This window comes from Aulostomus chinensis, chromosome 15 (assembly GCF_037954235.1).
Source record: "Aulostomus chinensis isolate RoL2024-O1b breed Wild chromosome 15, RoL_Achi_v1.0, whole genome shotgun sequence".
In the NCBI taxonomy this organism is placed as follows: domain Eukaryota; kingdom Metazoa; phylum Chordata; class Actinopteri; order Syngnathiformes; family Aulostomidae; genus Aulostomus; species Aulostomus chinensis.
The window spans coordinates 10004639-10021915 of record NC_141334.1 but is presented as its reverse complement, the minus strand read 5'-3'; the positions used below and the strand labels follow the sequence as shown (position 1 = coordinate 10021915).

The 17277-nt window shown below is 41.1% G+C and overlaps 1 protein-coding gene across 1 annotated transcript; it reads left to right on the top strand.

The window, feature by feature from the left end:
* The first annotated feature begins 319 nt into the window (after positions 1 to 319).
* Positions 320 to 15246, top strand: smg6 (SMG6 nonsense mediated mRNA decay factor). Its single transcript, XM_086226783.1, has 19 exons — positions 320 to 443; positions 1974 to 4305; positions 4496 to 4688; positions 5228 to 5338; positions 5636 to 5742; positions 5998 to 6076; positions 6293 to 6403; positions 6710 to 6925; positions 8513 to 8574; positions 8714 to 8859; positions 9713 to 9826; positions 10386 to 10560; positions 10656 to 10875; positions 11035 to 11211; positions 11441 to 11608; positions 11696 to 11840; positions 12733 to 12986; positions 13124 to 13205; positions 13328 to 15246. The coding sequence occupies exons 1-19, from the start codon at positions 353 to 355 to the stop codon at positions 13456 to 13458; spliced, it is 4914 nt and encodes a 1637-aa protein (XP_086082909.1). The 5' UTR covers positions 320 to 352; the 3' UTR covers positions 13459 to 15246.
* Positions 15247 to 17277: the final 2031 nt, after the last annotated feature.

The following is a 17277-nucleotide window of genomic DNA, read 5'->3' as shown; positions in this document are numbered from 1 at the left end:
ATATACAACAGAAATAAAGAATGAAATGCATGTCTGTGAATAATGAATAATTTCAGAGGCCCCCATGACAACAATTTTAAGGGACTTGGAGCACTTTAGTTATTTATTTATTTTGAGCATCTTATGTTAAAAGATTCTACTTCTCAGAATGAGAACATGATTTAGAAAATATTTAGCTGGTAGTATCTCTGTAACTAGGCTTAAACTGAGGCATTTGAAGAATTAGTTATGTGGAAACGAACAGTATGGTTGTCGCACGACTTTACCCGGCTGGTTTTGCTATGACGTCACAGGAGAAGGGACGTTGGAGCCTGCTGAGCCACCGTACCTGTTGTTTTTAGTGAAAGCAAAGATGGCGAACGAACTGGACCGAGTGCGAATCTCAGCTGCGGAACTCCGAGCTGAAGCGTCGAATTCAGTCAATATCATTGATTACCGGAAAGGTAAGGGCAAGTAAGCCGGATATTTAGAAGGAATAAGACTGAGGAAACGTTAAATTGGAAAGGAAGAACTATCTCAAGTTATCTGAAAGTACCCTGCGGAGTTGCTAAGTTTGTACCCAGCTAATGTTGTTAGCTAGCTTTCTCCCTGTTCTCTCATCCCGCGCGGTATCTTTTAAACGACCCTATAAACACATCAACACAATAATCTATAAATTACTTCCATTATTATTTCTAGTAATTAAAGTGCTTTATTAAAGCAGAGTACGTGTTTATGTGTGAATGCAAATTTACGTTAAGCAATGGAACTACTGACAAGCCAAACTCTTCTATGTTATAATTCGTTGTTATGTCGAATAAAGTAACAATAGGCCAATATGAAAAACGAAGTAATGTTGTTAAGACAGCAGTTTTTGGTTCTTTTGGTCAATATTACAGGGTTATTTGCCACCGCAGTGCTCTTTGTGTAACGTTACTTTTCATATTCTTCGCCCAAAATGAGCTCGCTGTCAGTGACTGTGAAACAGTGCCAACAGACAACTTGTCCAGGGTTAATTAATACGTGTTACATGTCCCCAGCGTTTACCTTGTGATAATGAGCATATGCACACCTGCCTCTCACCTTGGCATAATTTTTTACTATGGATAGTATTGACTTCTCAGTGACTTTTGTCTGCTGAATTATAAGATAAAAAGTTAAACAGCACGTATGTACATAATATAATTAAACACTGATGGCTACAGACCTGTCATGCAAGGTGCAGTTGTGGGTTCAGTGGCTCTAGGGTATTTTCCCCATATGGACAGAAAGAGACAGGGTTTGAACCACCAATTCAGAAATTTCTTGAAGATTCATTACAGTCACTCTTGATAGTTAAGAAATAAAGTCACATTAATTACAGATCAGAATATTTACTCATGAACACACAGTTAAAATTGGCATCAATAGAAATCCATGATATAATTATCATTCAATACTAAAGAAATTTATGTTTTGCCAATGCTTGAAGATGAGGCTCGTCAGGGAAATGGCTGTGTCCACCAGAGATGAGGAAGATCAGATGTCACTGTTTTTGTTGAGGAACAGAGAAGATACCATCTGCTGTATATCTAATGGGCATATTTGCTATGTTTAATGACACCAGTGATAGGACAGCCTTCATTGGTGGCTTTGGACAGTATTCATCTGTTGGTGCCATTGAAGTTTGTGGCATTCATTTTTTTATTGCATTTTTTGCCTGATCAAAGGCATTGTGATGAAGGGTTGAAAGTTCAGCTTTTTTCTAACTGAGATTATCTTTTATGGCACAGAAGGTGGAATGAAGAACATATACAAACTAAAGCAAACCATTAATAATTGGTATCTGTGTTGGCTATTAATTATTATTTTGAATATTGTTATACCCAGTATCAGCCCATCATTTCACAATCACTACATTAATTCTTGTTTTTTTTGTGTGTGTGTTTGTGTGTGTGTATGTGGGTTTTTTTTTTTTTGCTGTTGTTGTTTTTGTTTTGTTTTGTGTTTTTCAGTGGAGGAGCATCATGTTCAAAAACAGAACAGGCGACGACCTGATATGCGACGCTACCAACCTGTGGCTGGGCACGGACGACGTCGCTGTGACAGTGAAGAAGGAGAAACATTTCAAAGTGAGGACCACGTTCCTGTCGAGCATAGTCAACCATTGAAATCAAAGAGTGTTTCTGATACAGTCTTGGAGAGGCATGGGTGCACAGACGGTGGGATGGGGACAAACAAAAGGTGTGAAGACAGAATGAGAGGTGATGGTAGTAACGCTCAGAACTGTAGAAAGGACACCCACCCACCGGCCAAAATGGAAGCAAGTCAAGAAAGTGACTTTGTTGAACATGACTTAGAACACCAGGAACCCACAGGAGGTTCTAAGCCATCAAAGAAAACCCGCAAACCTGATCGAGAATTTTATCAACCAGGGAGCCGTAGAAACATCCAGGGCAAAGACTCCGGTGTTGGAAGAGAGCAGGATAAGCCTCCCCCTAGAAAGCGTGACGAGAAAATTGAGCCTGAATCCCAATGGAGTACCGAAGAAAGGGAGGGGAAACAAAAAGCTTGTATACAGAAGCAGGAAGGGAAAGCGAAAGATGTTAAAGGTATTCAGGAAAATGTAAAATTAGCTAAATCCAGTGAGACAAACAAAAAGCAAGGAATTCGAGATATGGAAAAACCTCCATTACCCTCTGATGCTACAGTGGAGAAACTAACAGGCAAAGTAGAGAAACTTGACATTAAAGAAAAGAGTCAAGTAGGAGAGGAAAGCCAAGATGTTGGTGAAGCAAGTAACAAGAAAGCTGAAACAGCTGATAAGGGAAGGAGGGATCAAGGTGGTGGAACAAAAGAAGTGAGAGAAAATGTAAAGAAGAGAGAAAAGGGAAACAGGAGAAGAAGAGGGAGTGAGAAGGAGAAAGAAAAGAATCAGGAAGAATCAGTAGGTGGTGGGAAAAAAAGTGACCAGGGTAAAGGTGAAAAGGAAAGAGACAGAAAAACAACAGAAGCTGATAAATCGGGTAAGACAGGAGAGACACACCAAAGCAAAGGAAGAGATAATCGCAGGGAAAGCCGCAGAGGGGACAACAACAACCGGTCCAAAGATGTTGAGAAAAACACCAAGACACAGAGAAGTGTAGACAGGATAGTGGAGCAAAGTGATAGAAACAAATCACACCCCAACATCAACACACCAGCCTCAAAACGCTATTCCAAATCTGACATTCGACACTCTCGGAATCGAACCTATAGCAGCAGCTCAGCCAGCAGTGTGACCAGCCTGGATGGTCCTGGACTAGGAATGAATGCAGACGGGACTAAGTGGCAACGCTTGGACCCCAGGCACAATAACCGGGAGGGGACGTCTAATAATGGTGAAGGACGAAGAAGTCATTTACAGAGCTGGACAACCAATGGGGACTCATCAACAGAATCGGTGGAAGGAAGTGAGACGAGTGACATAGCAGAGGAGAGGAATAGGAGATATAGAGAGGAGGGGCGAAAGGGAGAAAGAAACAGACCAACTGGAGCCAAAGGTGGAGGCCGGGGAATCCTCAAGGTTTCTCTTGAGAAACCGACAGGTCCCTTGTCCAATAGCAGCGATTCACAACGTCGCAAGCAGAGCATGGCCCCACGTGGCAGGGGTGGTGGCATCCTGGTGCTTCCATCCCGTACAGACATCTCTAATTCACCTGAAGTAGGACAGAGGCTGCTTTTTGGTGGAATTAGGGGAGGAGCGGCTGGCAGGAGTAGAGGCAGAGGAGGAGGATTGAGACGACTCTGGGATCCAAATAACCCTGACCAGAAACCTGCTCTTACGCGCACCCAGTCCTCCCAGCATCCCACTCTACAACAGCCTATTTACCTTCAGACGGGTGCTGGGTATGGGCAACTTCACTTTTTAGACACCGATGATGAGGTGTCAAGCAGTCCGCCGGTCCCACAGGGTGAACATTTTCGATCCCAGGCCGCTGCCATGGCCTACTACAAGTTTCAAAATTCAGATAACCCATACTGCTACCCACTCCCCTCTAGCAACCCACAAAATCCCACTACCAACTCCAGCCAGCGCTATCCATATCCTTATATGGGGCCCTACCAAATGGCTAATGGTGTGTACCCAGGTCCTGGTGTGAGTCAGTTCTGTGGGGGTTACAGAGGAGCAGGATATTCCCAGCCAGGTGCAGGAGGTGGTTTGACAGTGGAAGAGGTAGAGCAACAAGCAAGAGGGGAACTGGGGAGGCTGCTGAGGGCAGCGGATTCTCAGGAACTGCAGCTCAGTAATCTGCTGTCCCGGGACAGAGTGAGTGCTGATGGACTGGATCGCATGGCCCAACTCAGGTGAGGAATTGAGAAAAGAGATGATAAAAGTTAATTAAGCCTTTTTCCAAAACAGTTTTACTTTTTACTTTCTTTTACTTTTCTTTCCTGTTTTATCTGCTACACATCAGCTGTCCTGTGGGATAATAATCTCACCAGATAGGAGCCAGTATTTTTAAATACTGCCATGTTATGCCCTCTTGTTTTCTAGAGTTGACCTCTTAGGGCTGTACGAACAGGTCATTCTTACAGACATCGAGCTCTCAGACTCTCAAAATGTGGACCAAGCTTTGTGGAAGAACGTCTTTTACCAAGTTATAGAACGTTTTCGACAGTTACTCAAAGATCCCACCTATGACAACGCCCCTCATATCAGGAACATGCTGCTCACACTGCTTGATGAGGTAAGAAGTCTGTGGGGAAACAAGGTTATGATAGCAGAGGCATCTCTAAGGTGTGTGTCTACCATTGAAGATCAGTGAATACACATTAGTGACCTTCCCCAGTATTTGGGAAGGATCAGGATTAAAAAAACAAAAAAGTAAGATTATATATTAATAGGTAATATATTTAGCGTTGCATCTTTTAAGCTGTTTATTTTGAGAAAAAGATGGCGAAGGCTGGAGTACATCTGCACACACCTTGATTGCTGTGTGCCAAAGTGAATTAAATAATATTTTGACGTCAAAGTATCAACAGGGATTTTATACCAAGATGAGACAAATAATTTAATATTAAAGTAGTGATAGCTAGCCATGTTACTTTTGGGCCAGAATCAACTAAAGGTAGGCCACCACAGACAGGCAGTGAAAACAGCATATGCTTATTATATCAAGCTTTATTTTTGCTTGTTTAATCGTTGACATAGGCAATTCAAATGATTTAAAAACTTGTTTCTTTTTATTGCTCACATGTCCCCGTCCATTTTGCTTGTCTGTTACAGGGAGCACAGTTCTTTGATGCACTGCTTCAGAAGCTGCAGACAGTGTACCAGTTCAAGATAGAGGATTACATGGATGGCATAGCTATCAGGGCTCGGCCATTGCGCAAAACGGTATAGACATTCTTTAACTGAAAATTAAATTGGTGTATTCATTGATTTATGTTTATACCTCCAAAACAGATACAAATTTGCCTTAAGTTTTTAAAGTTTCCGCTTTAAAAAAAATACTGTTAAACTACTCAATGTTGGCATCATCACAAGCATGCTATTTACAGCCTAACAGAGCTATGGCTGTAGGCTCTTAGTCCGGTTCACAATTTTCTATAAGTATTCACATAACTCATTGAGTTCAACTTGTGACTAAGTGGAACTATTTAATTATTTTTCTTGTGTTTGTGTCTTTGTCAGGTCAAGTACGCACTCATCAGCGCTCAGCGTTGTATGATTTGCCAAGGAGATATAGCACGTTATCGGGAACAAGCCAGTGATTCTGCCAACTATGGCAAGGCCCGCAGGTAGGATGTGAATTGAAAACTCTGCATGCATTATTTAATTTATAGGACACAGCTTAGTATTTAAAAGTGTATTAAATTGACCAGAGCCAGAAATATAAAATGTCAGCATACTTTTTTTCCCACCTGTTGTTTGATCTGAGATTTTGTTAGAGGGAAAAAATGTTCTAAAAGTAATACTTCCCTCTTTGTTGTGTAGGAATATTTTGAAAGGGAATCTCGTTAATTTTTTTGTTTGTTTGTGTTTTTCTTTCTAAGCTGGTACCTGAAAGCCCAGCAGATTGCCCCCAAAAATGGACGTCCATATAACCAGTTGGCCCTGCTAGCAGTGTACACCGTACGTGATGTGATGTTGAGTAGGGATGCAAAGGGATTATGAAGATTTAAAAAAAAAAAAAAAATCTGATGTCATTGCATTGTCATAGTGTGATCCAGGGATAACTGGAGACGATATCATATTAAGAGTAATTTTCTATCGGAATGTACCCTCATTCTTCTTTCTCTTTTGGAATACCTTTTTCTTCTTCCTCCCTTATCACTCTCGCTCTACCAGAAGCGCAAGTTAGATGCTGTGTATTACTACATGCGCAGCTTGGCAGCCTCTAACCCCATCCTGACTGCAAAGGAAAGCCTCATGAGCCTGTTTGAAGAAGCAAAGCGCAAGGTCAGTTACATTGGTCATTCTCTACAGCTCTGTCTTCAACATTATCATTGGAGATAAGAAGAGCTTAATGATGGCTTTTCAAGATTCATACCTCAGCAAATCTGCCTGACAGTACATAAATCTCACTATATTTATCACAAATGAATACCATGATCGTTTGATTTATGTGTATCTTTGAAGCTAAATCAGCCAGAGTACAATAATTGCTCACTGAATCATAGACGCTAACTAGTGTGGTGTTCTGTTGATTATGCTGAGACAGTAGGCAGTTCAAGTGTCTGATGTTTACCAACTGTATTCTTATAGACAGAGCAGCTGGAGCGAAGGAGGAGGCAGGAGCATGAAGGAGGATCCAGAGGTCCAGCAGTCAGGGGAAGAGGAAGAGGGGAGGAGGGAGCACGTATGGAAATTTGGATTCGCCCCAGCACACAGGCAGCTACTCCATCCTCCCAAAGAGGAGGTAGTGAGTCCAGCAGGGATTCTGAACAGGATGGAGAGCTGGGCAGTCTCAGTGCTAGTGATGTAAGAACCCTGTCTTTTGTTTTCCCCCCTTCCCTCTTCAGTTCTCAGGCATCACATACCTTTACGCCCCATACACTTTAATATATAATTTGTCCTCTACCCTCATTAATTTTGACACTCGTGAATTCCCTTTGGTGTCATTTCAGTTTTACTTCTTAAGTATTGATGCCTTCATTTTTAGTTTTAGGCTGTGTTTAGTCCACTCTTACTCCTCCATTCATTTTTGTTGTAAAACGTTTTTGGTTTTTTTTGCCATTTTGTGTGCACTGATTCACAACAGTAGTGTCCCACTAAGATTAATCGCTCAGGTAGCATGTGACCATATTAGCTGCTTTTAGGTACAAGTTAGACTACTAATTAGTGCTTGAACTCCATTAAAACAGTTGATCAAATTCATTACCATAATATCGCGATCACGAGATTAAAATAATAGAATATAATTTATGGGGGGTAAAACAAATGCATTTTAATGTTGGAATAAAGACAAGCATGCAAACTGGTGAGAGGAATCAGTATTTTATCAAAGTAGAGATTTTGTTCATCATGTTCAAGTAAAGTTGTAAAAGTGTGTCACAGCACCACATGATCCCTGGCAACCAAAGCACGTCCACCTGGTTAGTAGTAAAACTTTCTGCAGAAGAAAAACAGTCTGGTTGCTGGTCTGCACTGTGCTCTCTCTGCGAATGGTAAAAGCAGAACCACATTTAAAAGACCTTCACAAATAAAACTGCTCCATCACCCAGGGTTTTGTTCATGGTCGCCTCATATCAGTTAGCCTTGGCTTTTTCCCTCCTTTACATCCTTTCGTGACTCCTATACTCTCATCACTGTCTGGTGTGTGTATGTGCCCCTCGCAGTGGGACTGACTGTGCCCATTCCTCTCCCCCGTGTGCCCTTGGGGCTTGTGGGTAGTGAAGCTTCTGGGCTGTAAAGTCTTAATTTCCTCACCACAGTTGCAAATTTTCTCTGTTCTTGTGTTGTTGTGTAACAGTTTGTGCATTAGTCCAGAACAGTTGTGGCACTGACAACATGGTTTGGTCAATACACTTGAAAGGGGAATATTCTGTATCCTTTGTAGAAAGATTGATATTAGAATTCAAACCAGCAATTTTAAGTGCATATTAAACCGGTAAACTTCAAGCAGTAAGCCATTAGCAAGTTGCCAGCCTTCCATACTAATCTTAGCTCAAGCTGATCAGGCTTGGATTGAGTCAGTCATACTATGGTGGGTGCAAATGTCAAAATGGGTCAGAGGCCCTGCCTGCTTCTTTGACATTACCTGTGTGGGAACATTTTTGTTCTTCTTTGAACTTCAGGAGCAGATTTAATCAAACTAAACGAAACAGCTAGCACTACTCTACTCTTTTCAAAATGAATCAAAAGAAATGAATAGAAAATTAGCCTTCGGCCAGTGTTCTGTCATTTACCATCCCAGGTGTATGTAGAAGGTGAGGTCTACTCAAGACCTCTTGTGGTGCTCTCTTACTGTATGAAGTCATGTGTTGTGCTGGGGGTTGATCCTAAACTGTTACCCAAACATTAGTAAACCTTCTCTTATGTTCTTTTGGCTTTGTCCCTTTTCTCCAGCTAAATAAAAGATTCATTCTGAGTTTCCTGCATGCACATGGAAAGCTATTCACCAAAGTGGGGTGAGTGATTTTTCGTGTATTCGAGTACTTAAGTGCAAGGACGGAAAGGGTTTCAAGGAAAGAAATGTGCATTTTTTTGTGTGTGTGTGTGTGTGTGTGTGTCTTTCTTTCTTTCTTTCTTTCTTTCTTTCCTGCACAGCATGGAATCCTTCCCCAAAGTTGCAAGCTGTGTTCTCCAGGAGTTCAGGTTACTGCTCCAGCATGGCCCTTCGCTGCTTGGCAGTACTCACATGCTGCAGATCATCACCATCAACATGTTCACCATACACAATGCTCTCAGCAGAGGTAATTCCTCATACAATGATGATTATTATCAGTGTCGGATGAAAAATCCTTCCACAACATTTTAATTAGACTGCGTCTTCTTGGCTATCGCAGCATAAATACTGTATCCATGCTCAGTTGTAGTTTTTTGTTTGTTTGTTTGTTTGTTTTAACCTCATTCAAAAATTTGAGGGTTATCTGTCTCTTATAGTGCTGCAAAAGGAGGAGGAGATAATATCATTTTGGGGGCTCTTCAATCTTATCGGACACAATGAAACATGCAGCTTGTTGGTGTACATTTAAACGTTATTCTTGAAAATACTTACAAACTTTGTCACGGCACTGATAGATTTACTTAGAATTATTTGATTGCGCTTTCCATGTTCTTCAGTGAGAACAACATTTACATCTTCTGTCCATTCTTCCATTTTCTGTGTGAATTCTCTTTGTTCTACATTTTGGAAAATAACTAACAGACAAATATGGTGTTGAATGATGATGTGAGTGAAGGGTAACCATGGTAACAGAAGGGCACATGTACTGCGACAGTAACTACCATGAAAGCCTTGGTCCAAACTCTTAGGAAACAACTGAAGCATGTATGTATGTAAAGGAGCCCCCCAGTTCAGGGAATCTTTCTGCCTAAGGGCCAACTTCAGGTAGTTAATGCAACGGGGTTGAGTTTTGTCTTTGGCGACAAAATGAGAAAGTAGAAGGGCTCTTTATTGTTCTCTTAAATTAGTTTTACAGTTCATTTATCCAATTTAACATTATGTAATTAACTTGGGGTCTTGTTTGATCATGGGTCAGGCACAAGTCATTGATAATATTCAGTAGAATAATCTTGAGGTTACAGATTGTCTTTGTTTGACAGGTGAAGAAGGAGAAGTACGCTCGGTTTTACAAGAGCAAAGCACTGCCCTGGGTCTGGGCATGTTTGCACTAATGGTGCAGCGCTGCACAGAGCTGCTCAGAGATGCTCCCACTGGTATGTACACACACTCACAACATACAAAATCCAGTCCACACTGGGATTTAGGGAGAATTATTGGCAGCCATTTAACATGATCTTCATAACTATTGTTTCATTAGTGTAGATGACACCTCTCTCACCTCTCTACACAACCCTGGTAGTTGTTGTGCTTCACTTGGCTTAGATAACATCTATGATAGTTAATCTATTCATATAAATGCATTGAAGGGACTTTTTCCAGGACAAGTAAAAAGCCAAAAATGTTTTTTAAGGATACCTTCCCTTATTTATATACCAATATTCATACTTAACTGAAACACTTTTAAAACCAAAAACATTTCATGAGCATTGAAATTTTCAAAATAAGCAGTAGTGCAGAATTGACAAAAGTATACAACTTAACATTGATACCTAAATTTAAGAAACAACACTAACCACCAGTTTTCTTACACTGACATTCAGGAGCATTAAACCAAAAATAACTGCAAAAAAAAGTTTTTTTTCTCTTATTAACATTTTTGGCCATATCACCCAGCTCTACTGTCAAGTAAAGAAATGTTTTCTTCTTGTTTAGAACCAGTAACCATGGTGGATGGAGAGGAGGAGAGTAAGGGAAATGAGCTGGACGGTATGGTGAGAGTCTCAGATTTCCTGCTGGACCTCAGAGAACTACTGCCAAGCATCAAAGTCTGGTCTGACTGGATGTTGGGACACCCAGATCAGTGGAACCCACCACCCTGTAGCATAGAGTAAGCACTTGCTGCTGCTATGTGCCGCTCATGGCTTCTATTAATGGTTTAGAGTCATTCCTCATCATCACTTGTGACTTTGCCTTTGTATCAAGTTGCAGCCCTGACGTATGGCAGTGCCTGGCTGACCTGTGTAATGTCCTGGCACGTGTGGACCATGGGGAGGTGCCGCTCTACAAAGTAGACACCGATGAAGGCGAGGGAGACGAGGAGCTGACTGTGCTGCAGTTGAAGGAGGACAGGCTGCTGGCTGGCTTTGTGCCCCTGCTGGCTGCTCCCCAGGAGCCCTGTTACATAGACAAGCACACTGACATGGTGAGCTGAATGTGAGGGTGTAGTTTACTATACTCTGTACTATTTCTTCTCCATTCGAATTACTGCATATTCTACCGATTGATCTTCTAGCATCTTCATAAGGGTAACATACTATGTAGTATTTGTACACCAAAGTGTCCTCCATCCTTTTTTCCTCAGGCGATAGCAGCAGATTGTAAGAGAGTTACAGTGCTGAAGTACTTTCTGGAGGCTTTGTGTGGTCAGGAAGAGCCTTTTCTGGCATTCAAGGGAGGCAAATACATCTCTGTGGCAACTCCTCCATCTAACAACTCAGTTGATACAAAGACGAGGCAGGATTCTCTAACGGAGAAAGAGGTGACTGTTTTGATCTTCTTTTACATGAATTGTACCAACATTTCCTCTTCACTTAGCTCCCCCTGCCCTTTTCACATCTCCTTGAACTTATTTCACTCTGAATTAGACCTGTTCAAAACTTCATTACAGCTTATATTACATATTCATTGCTTTTCAGTAGACGCTCTTGATAGTAGAGGAAGCCAATTTGTTGAAATAGGTCTCATCCTTGTCTGTGGCTGTTTGGCAGGCTGATGATGTCATAGTTGAAGCAGAGTCGTCTCTGTCAGCATCAGAGGGGGATGAAGATGTCGAGGAAGGAGGAGACAGTGAGAATGACATAAGGCAGCTGAAGGCACGACGCCATGTCCTCGCCAACAAGCTGGCACAGCAGCAGAAGCGCAGAGATAAAATACAGGTAATCTATTTACATACATTACAGTTTTAAGAGGACATGTAAGGTGTATCTGCTGTTCAAATCATTTTTAATGTGTCTGCATTCTAGGCAGTGCTGCAGACAAGTGGGCAGTTAGAGCTGGAAGTGAAACCCCTCTTTTTGGTCCCAGACACCAATGGATTCATTGATCACTTGGGGGGACTGAAGAAACTCCTCCAGTGTGGAACATACATAATAGTTGTGCCACTAATCGGTAAGACCAAAATCAATGTTATGTCAGCTATGTTTTAAGATTTGTCCACACACTAGTTAAAGTCTCTTGAGGTTTAGGGATGACAACCCTTGGAGTGATTCAGACAGCGCTTATTGTTTGGGATCAAATAAAACACTGTTTACACAAATGCACAATGCTATTTGTGCTCACACGTGCGACACATCTACAGTTGACTCGGATCAACTAGATACCCTCCACACACAGTTAGCACTGACTGCACTGAAAGTTCACACACCTGAAGTGATGCTTCACCCACAAGTGTATTTTGCCTCAAAAAGATACACACACACACACACACTTTTCCCATTACTTCTTTAGTATTCTACGATACAGAAAGAGCCAGCCATATTCATATATGTATCTATGTATGTATATAGATGGATGGATGGATAGATAGATCTAAATTTATTTTGAATCTAATAGAACCTGAGCAATAACAACAGCAAAACTGCCCCAAAACAGCAGTATACAAACTTACACACGCATCATCCAGCATAATCCACATCGTCTTTGTCTGGCCCTATGCGCAGGAATCCACAAACACTTTCATATGCTCAAAAAACAAAAACTTAACTCATCCAGTCATTAGATGTTGGTAGCATAGGTGTTGGTAGATATTCATCTTTTTTTTTAATTTTTTTTTATTTTGTTTGTTTTTTGTTTTGTTTTGTCTCTTTGGTATATCTGCTGACAAATGGCTAGCTAGAATTAGCTCATGGAGGATTAGCACAGTTCTAGGTAGGGGGATGAATGGTATTAAAATTACTGTTATGAAATTGTTAGAAATGGTTCAAACTGAACATTTGTCAGGTGTTGGGTACAACAAGAGAAAATCGTATGCATCCTCATGCTGTGATGTTTGTTCTTTCAGTGATTACAGAGTTAGATGGCTTGGCTAAAGGCCAGGACAGCTTTGGTGGAGGACTGGGCCGCAGCACAGGCACTCGTAGCAACTATAATGTTAATGCTGCCCATGTGCGAGCTGTGCAGGACAAGGCCCGTTCAGCAGTGGCCTTCCTAGAGAAGGGGTTCGAAGCCAGGGAGCCGTGCCTCAGAGCCCTTACAAGCAGAGGGAATCAGCTTGAGTCTATTGCTTTCCGCAGTGAAGACACATCTGGACAACAGGTGAGAGAGCCTTCTAAAATGTTTTATTTTATTGCTGTTTCATAGTCTAGATAGTTGTGCCATGAGAGTGTTTCTTTTGTAAGAGAACAGTATTAATTGTATGTTTTTCAATGACTTAATCACCTCTTCTTCCTCAGGGGAACAATGATGATGTGATCCTGTCTTGCTGTCTCCACTACTGCAAAGACAAAGTAAAAGATTTCATGCCTGATCAGAGAAGTATGTAACATTAATTGCCAGTCATTTTCAACCATATTTAATTCACCTATGTACCGACACTTTCCACAATTGCTGTGTCTTCAAACTTTCTCTTGCTCCTCTCTGACTCCTAACACACACAGATGGCACAGTGAAGCTGCAAAGAGAGGTCGTTCTCCTCACAGATGACCGAAACCTGCGCGTCAAAGCGCTGACACGCAATGTCCCTGTCAGAGACATCCCTGCCTTCCTCAGCTGGGCCAAAGTGGGCTGAACCAGGCTAAGCTTGAATCATAGGAATGCAACTGCTGAAGCCCGCTTGCTATTCAGCCAGGAGAGAAGACACACTTGAGCAGAGGATAGAGAGGAGGAAACAGGGGAGAGGAAACGATAAAGAAAGCAAACAACCACAGCAAAATTAGTGAGAGCAGCGTGGTTTCAATGAGCTTCCCCCCACCCCTCGTGATGAAGTGTGTGCGTGTGTGTGTGATCAGCTATCTTCCCAGTAAGAGACAGGGAGACTTGATAAGCCTCACAAAGGTTGGACTGCAAGGAAGGAAGGAAGGAAGTAAAAACTGAGTGATTTGATTTGTAATTGTCTGGTCCAGCCTTGACCCTCTGCGCCTAGTTAGTGAGTGTACTCTGCAGGCAGTGCTGAAATTTGAGGTTGATGATAGAATGAGCTGGAGAGAGGGAGAGTGTTTATGGTCATTTAATGGATTTAAGACAGCTGTAATAAATGCTGCTATTGGCACCTCCACACTTCTCTGAGGACCCAGTCTTATTGGACTGCTGCGGCCTCTAAAGCAGAGCCGAGGGAAAGGTGAGCAGGGAGAAGTACAGCTGACGGCAGCGAGGCACATCAAGAGCCTCAGGAACATCAGCGCTTCCAATGAATCGTATGCAGGTATTGCATTTCCTGCAAACCCAGGAAATGACCGGTACCAGTTTGGCAACTTGGGTTGTTCCACCAGTTGGATGCCAACACTAAGAGTGGATACCTTTTGGGAAGTTGTTTTTTTAAGAAATCAGCAATTTTCTTTGCATTTTATATAGTTTGTAGGCTCTGATTATAAGCATCTGCCAGGTTTCCTCAATAACATGAACCATCTTTTATTGAAACCCTTTCAAATTGAATCAATTCAGTATTAACAGATAATTGTTTCTCTATGCTTCTGAGAAGCCTAAGGAAATGTCTAAGCAGACAACAATTCAGTCATTTGTTGTTCAATTTCAGGAAATTAATGGTACATTCCAAAAATTCCACAAAAGCTACCATTTAGACTAAAGCAAAACAAAATTTTGAAAATAGTGTTTGACCCAAGCCTGTCTTTGGACATCCACATAGTTAGGGGATGATTTCTTCTTGCATAGTGAAGATACTTCATCAGTTTCCACAGATGACTAATCCTTAATGGGGTTTTTTTGTTATTTTTTTTTAAGTAATTTTCACAGGTTTTTTTTTTTAATGCCTCAGTTCAGACACCACAGCAGTTTACCTAGTTTGTATTTTTCTTATCACAAAAACACGTTTACTTTGAAAGACACTTTTCACACTTTTCCAAGGTCACATTTTTTTTCTTCATTTGAATAAAATACATGTATTCTAACATTTACAGTTTATTAAAAAAAAAACATCGAGTGTGTGCAACACTTTGCTGACTAGTCAACAAACAGTCATTAATCAGCGTAAATGTAAATGTGTGTGCCATCTGATATATGCCACATCATTCACTCAGTCACAGTTTGATAAAACAAGTCAGAATAACACAGTTAGTAGATGCCTGCTTGGCCCTGTACCTTCTCCAACAAGACTTGTTCATCTTCCACCAGCAGTTGATGTTTTTTTGTATGTGTGAGAGCTGTCACGTGTTTTTATTTTGTTTGTTTTCAGCCCATATGTTCCGGTGCTTTTATAGTGTTCAGTGCATCCTACTGTAATAAGTGCTGCAGCTGAAGTTTAGTGTCAAGGCAAATATAGTAAATACATCATCAACTCAGACAAGTAATGTTTTCATTGTCCATCATTAAAACTGTCTTGAATGCATCAGGTTTTGTTTTGTTTTTAATGCGCGAATGAAAACTGATATATACAGGAGGAAAATCTGTCCTGTCATATTGGGAAAAGAGCAGGTGTTAACCATTCTATTCAGCTGTTTGATCAAGGACAATACAAGAACTAGAAGCATCTCAAAAGAAAATTCAGCAATATCAATCAAGAGCTTGAATTACAGGGACAGGAGTGCTCGTCGGAGTCTTGTACACAGATTTACTACCATAGAAACTGAATCTTCATCTGTATTTTTTATTTTTTTCGATAACTATATTTTGACAAAGTACCAGAGCGGGACAGTCTTTCATTTATTGAGTTTTCACAGAATTGATGATTCATGGTTTGACAGTATACACAAAGCAGACACAGTACAATAGCTGATTCATCATGCATTTTTGTGTAACTTGCATACGTTTTTTTTTAATCTGCTTGTGCTGTCTGTATTGTTTTCCACCTGCCCTGTAAACCTATTATCATATGATTGCCACTTAAATGGGGATGGAAACCCCTTTATTACCTTATTACCTCAAAAAAAATTACATGCACACATCTTTATTGAATCACAAGGAAATATAAATGTGCTATAACATTTAGTATACGTACAAGAAATTACAGCTTTCGTAGAAAGGCTACATTCTATATTAGGATCATTCTAGTGCAAATTTTGGGAAAATAAATTGCAAAGAGGCCCATTAATTCCTTCATGCGGCAAAAGAGGAGATGACTCAGGTGGATGTGATGGAACCAATGAACCAGCGTTGTTTCTTTTTAAAGCTGGAAGGGTGTAGCTCTGCGATGAAATAAGCAAACATGGAAAAAATGACTGTCCAGTCACACTGTAACAGCTCAGTTAAACTTAATATTTCAACGATGAGTTGGACCTGAACTTAGATACAAAATAGTGATGTACGTGTATTTTGAACCCGCTGGTGATTCGTCTTTGCATGCTATCAACTACTCACCATACCACTTCCTAAATATACAGCTATTTGTGTCCTTAGTTCAAATGCAACACTGTCAATGGGACTTGTACATATACATTATGCACAAGGCTGTGTGTGTGTGTGTGTGTGTGTGAGTGTGTGTGTGAGAGAGAGAGAGAGAGAGAGAGAGGGACAGAAGGTTCTTCAGTCTATCCATCCATATCATTTGCTTCAGTATACTTCTGTGCCTGGATACAGACCACACAGCCAGGACTTGATTCCCATCATCATGACAACAGGGCTACCAAGCAACCAATCAAAGCTCCCTGAGCCCCGTGCTGTAAGCTGATTGGTTTCCCAGCCTGCAGCCTGTTGTGGAATGCCCATCTTTAACCTCTCTGCCTCCATGCGCACTGCATACATCCTATGTTTCTCAATGCAGATTACAGCTACATGTGTAATCCTCTGAGATGTAGAGTCACGTTTATACTGATGTCACATCCAAGTTGTTTCCCATGTACAAACTGGGACATCTGAATGAGATAAATGTCTGAATATAAGGAATGAACTGATGATTCTATCCAGCCTTTTCTGTCACTTCCTTATTTAGATTATCCATATATACATATTGTCAACTTCCAGAAACTCCACTCATTTATCTATGTGATTATCTAAGTATGTATTTATGTTGATTTTAGGGTTGTTATTTTGTCAAACTTCTCCACAGCAGGGGCATGGACTGATGAGCTGCACAGCATGATCTCAGGTCAACTGTTATTTCATAACATTCTCCGAATATGTCATTCTTGCGTATGGAAAGTAGTTCATAACATTGGAAGTTGACAACAGACTATTTATAGTAGAGGTCAGATTAAGACTGAAACTGTTAATCAGGTTAGGAGCTCAGTGACTGAAAGTGCATAAATCCAAACACATACGCACACAAACCAAATATGAGGAAGATGGGTGGAAGCTTCAATTCTTGGCTGCTGTAAAAATGGTTTGATGCTGTGTTGACAGTCCTAATGTGCATGCGAAACTTTCTCCATCCAGTTAAAACACTTTTGCGTGCAGCTGGAGGCACCAAACGCTGAGTGAGCTGAGGGCAGGTGGGGAG

Coding starts and splice junctions, on each gene's coding strand:
- smg6 (XM_086226783.1), top strand. CDS start 353: ATGGCGAACGAACTGGACCGAGTGCGAATCTCAGCTGCGGAACTCCGA. Junction 4,306..4,495: donor GATCGCATGGCCCAACTCAG/GTGAGGAATTGA, acceptor CTTGTTTTCTAG/AGTTGACCTCTTAGGGCTGT. Junction 10,876..11,034: donor TAGACAAGCACACTGACATG/GTGAGCTGAATG, acceptor TTTTTTCCTCAG/GCGATAGCAGCAGATTGTAA.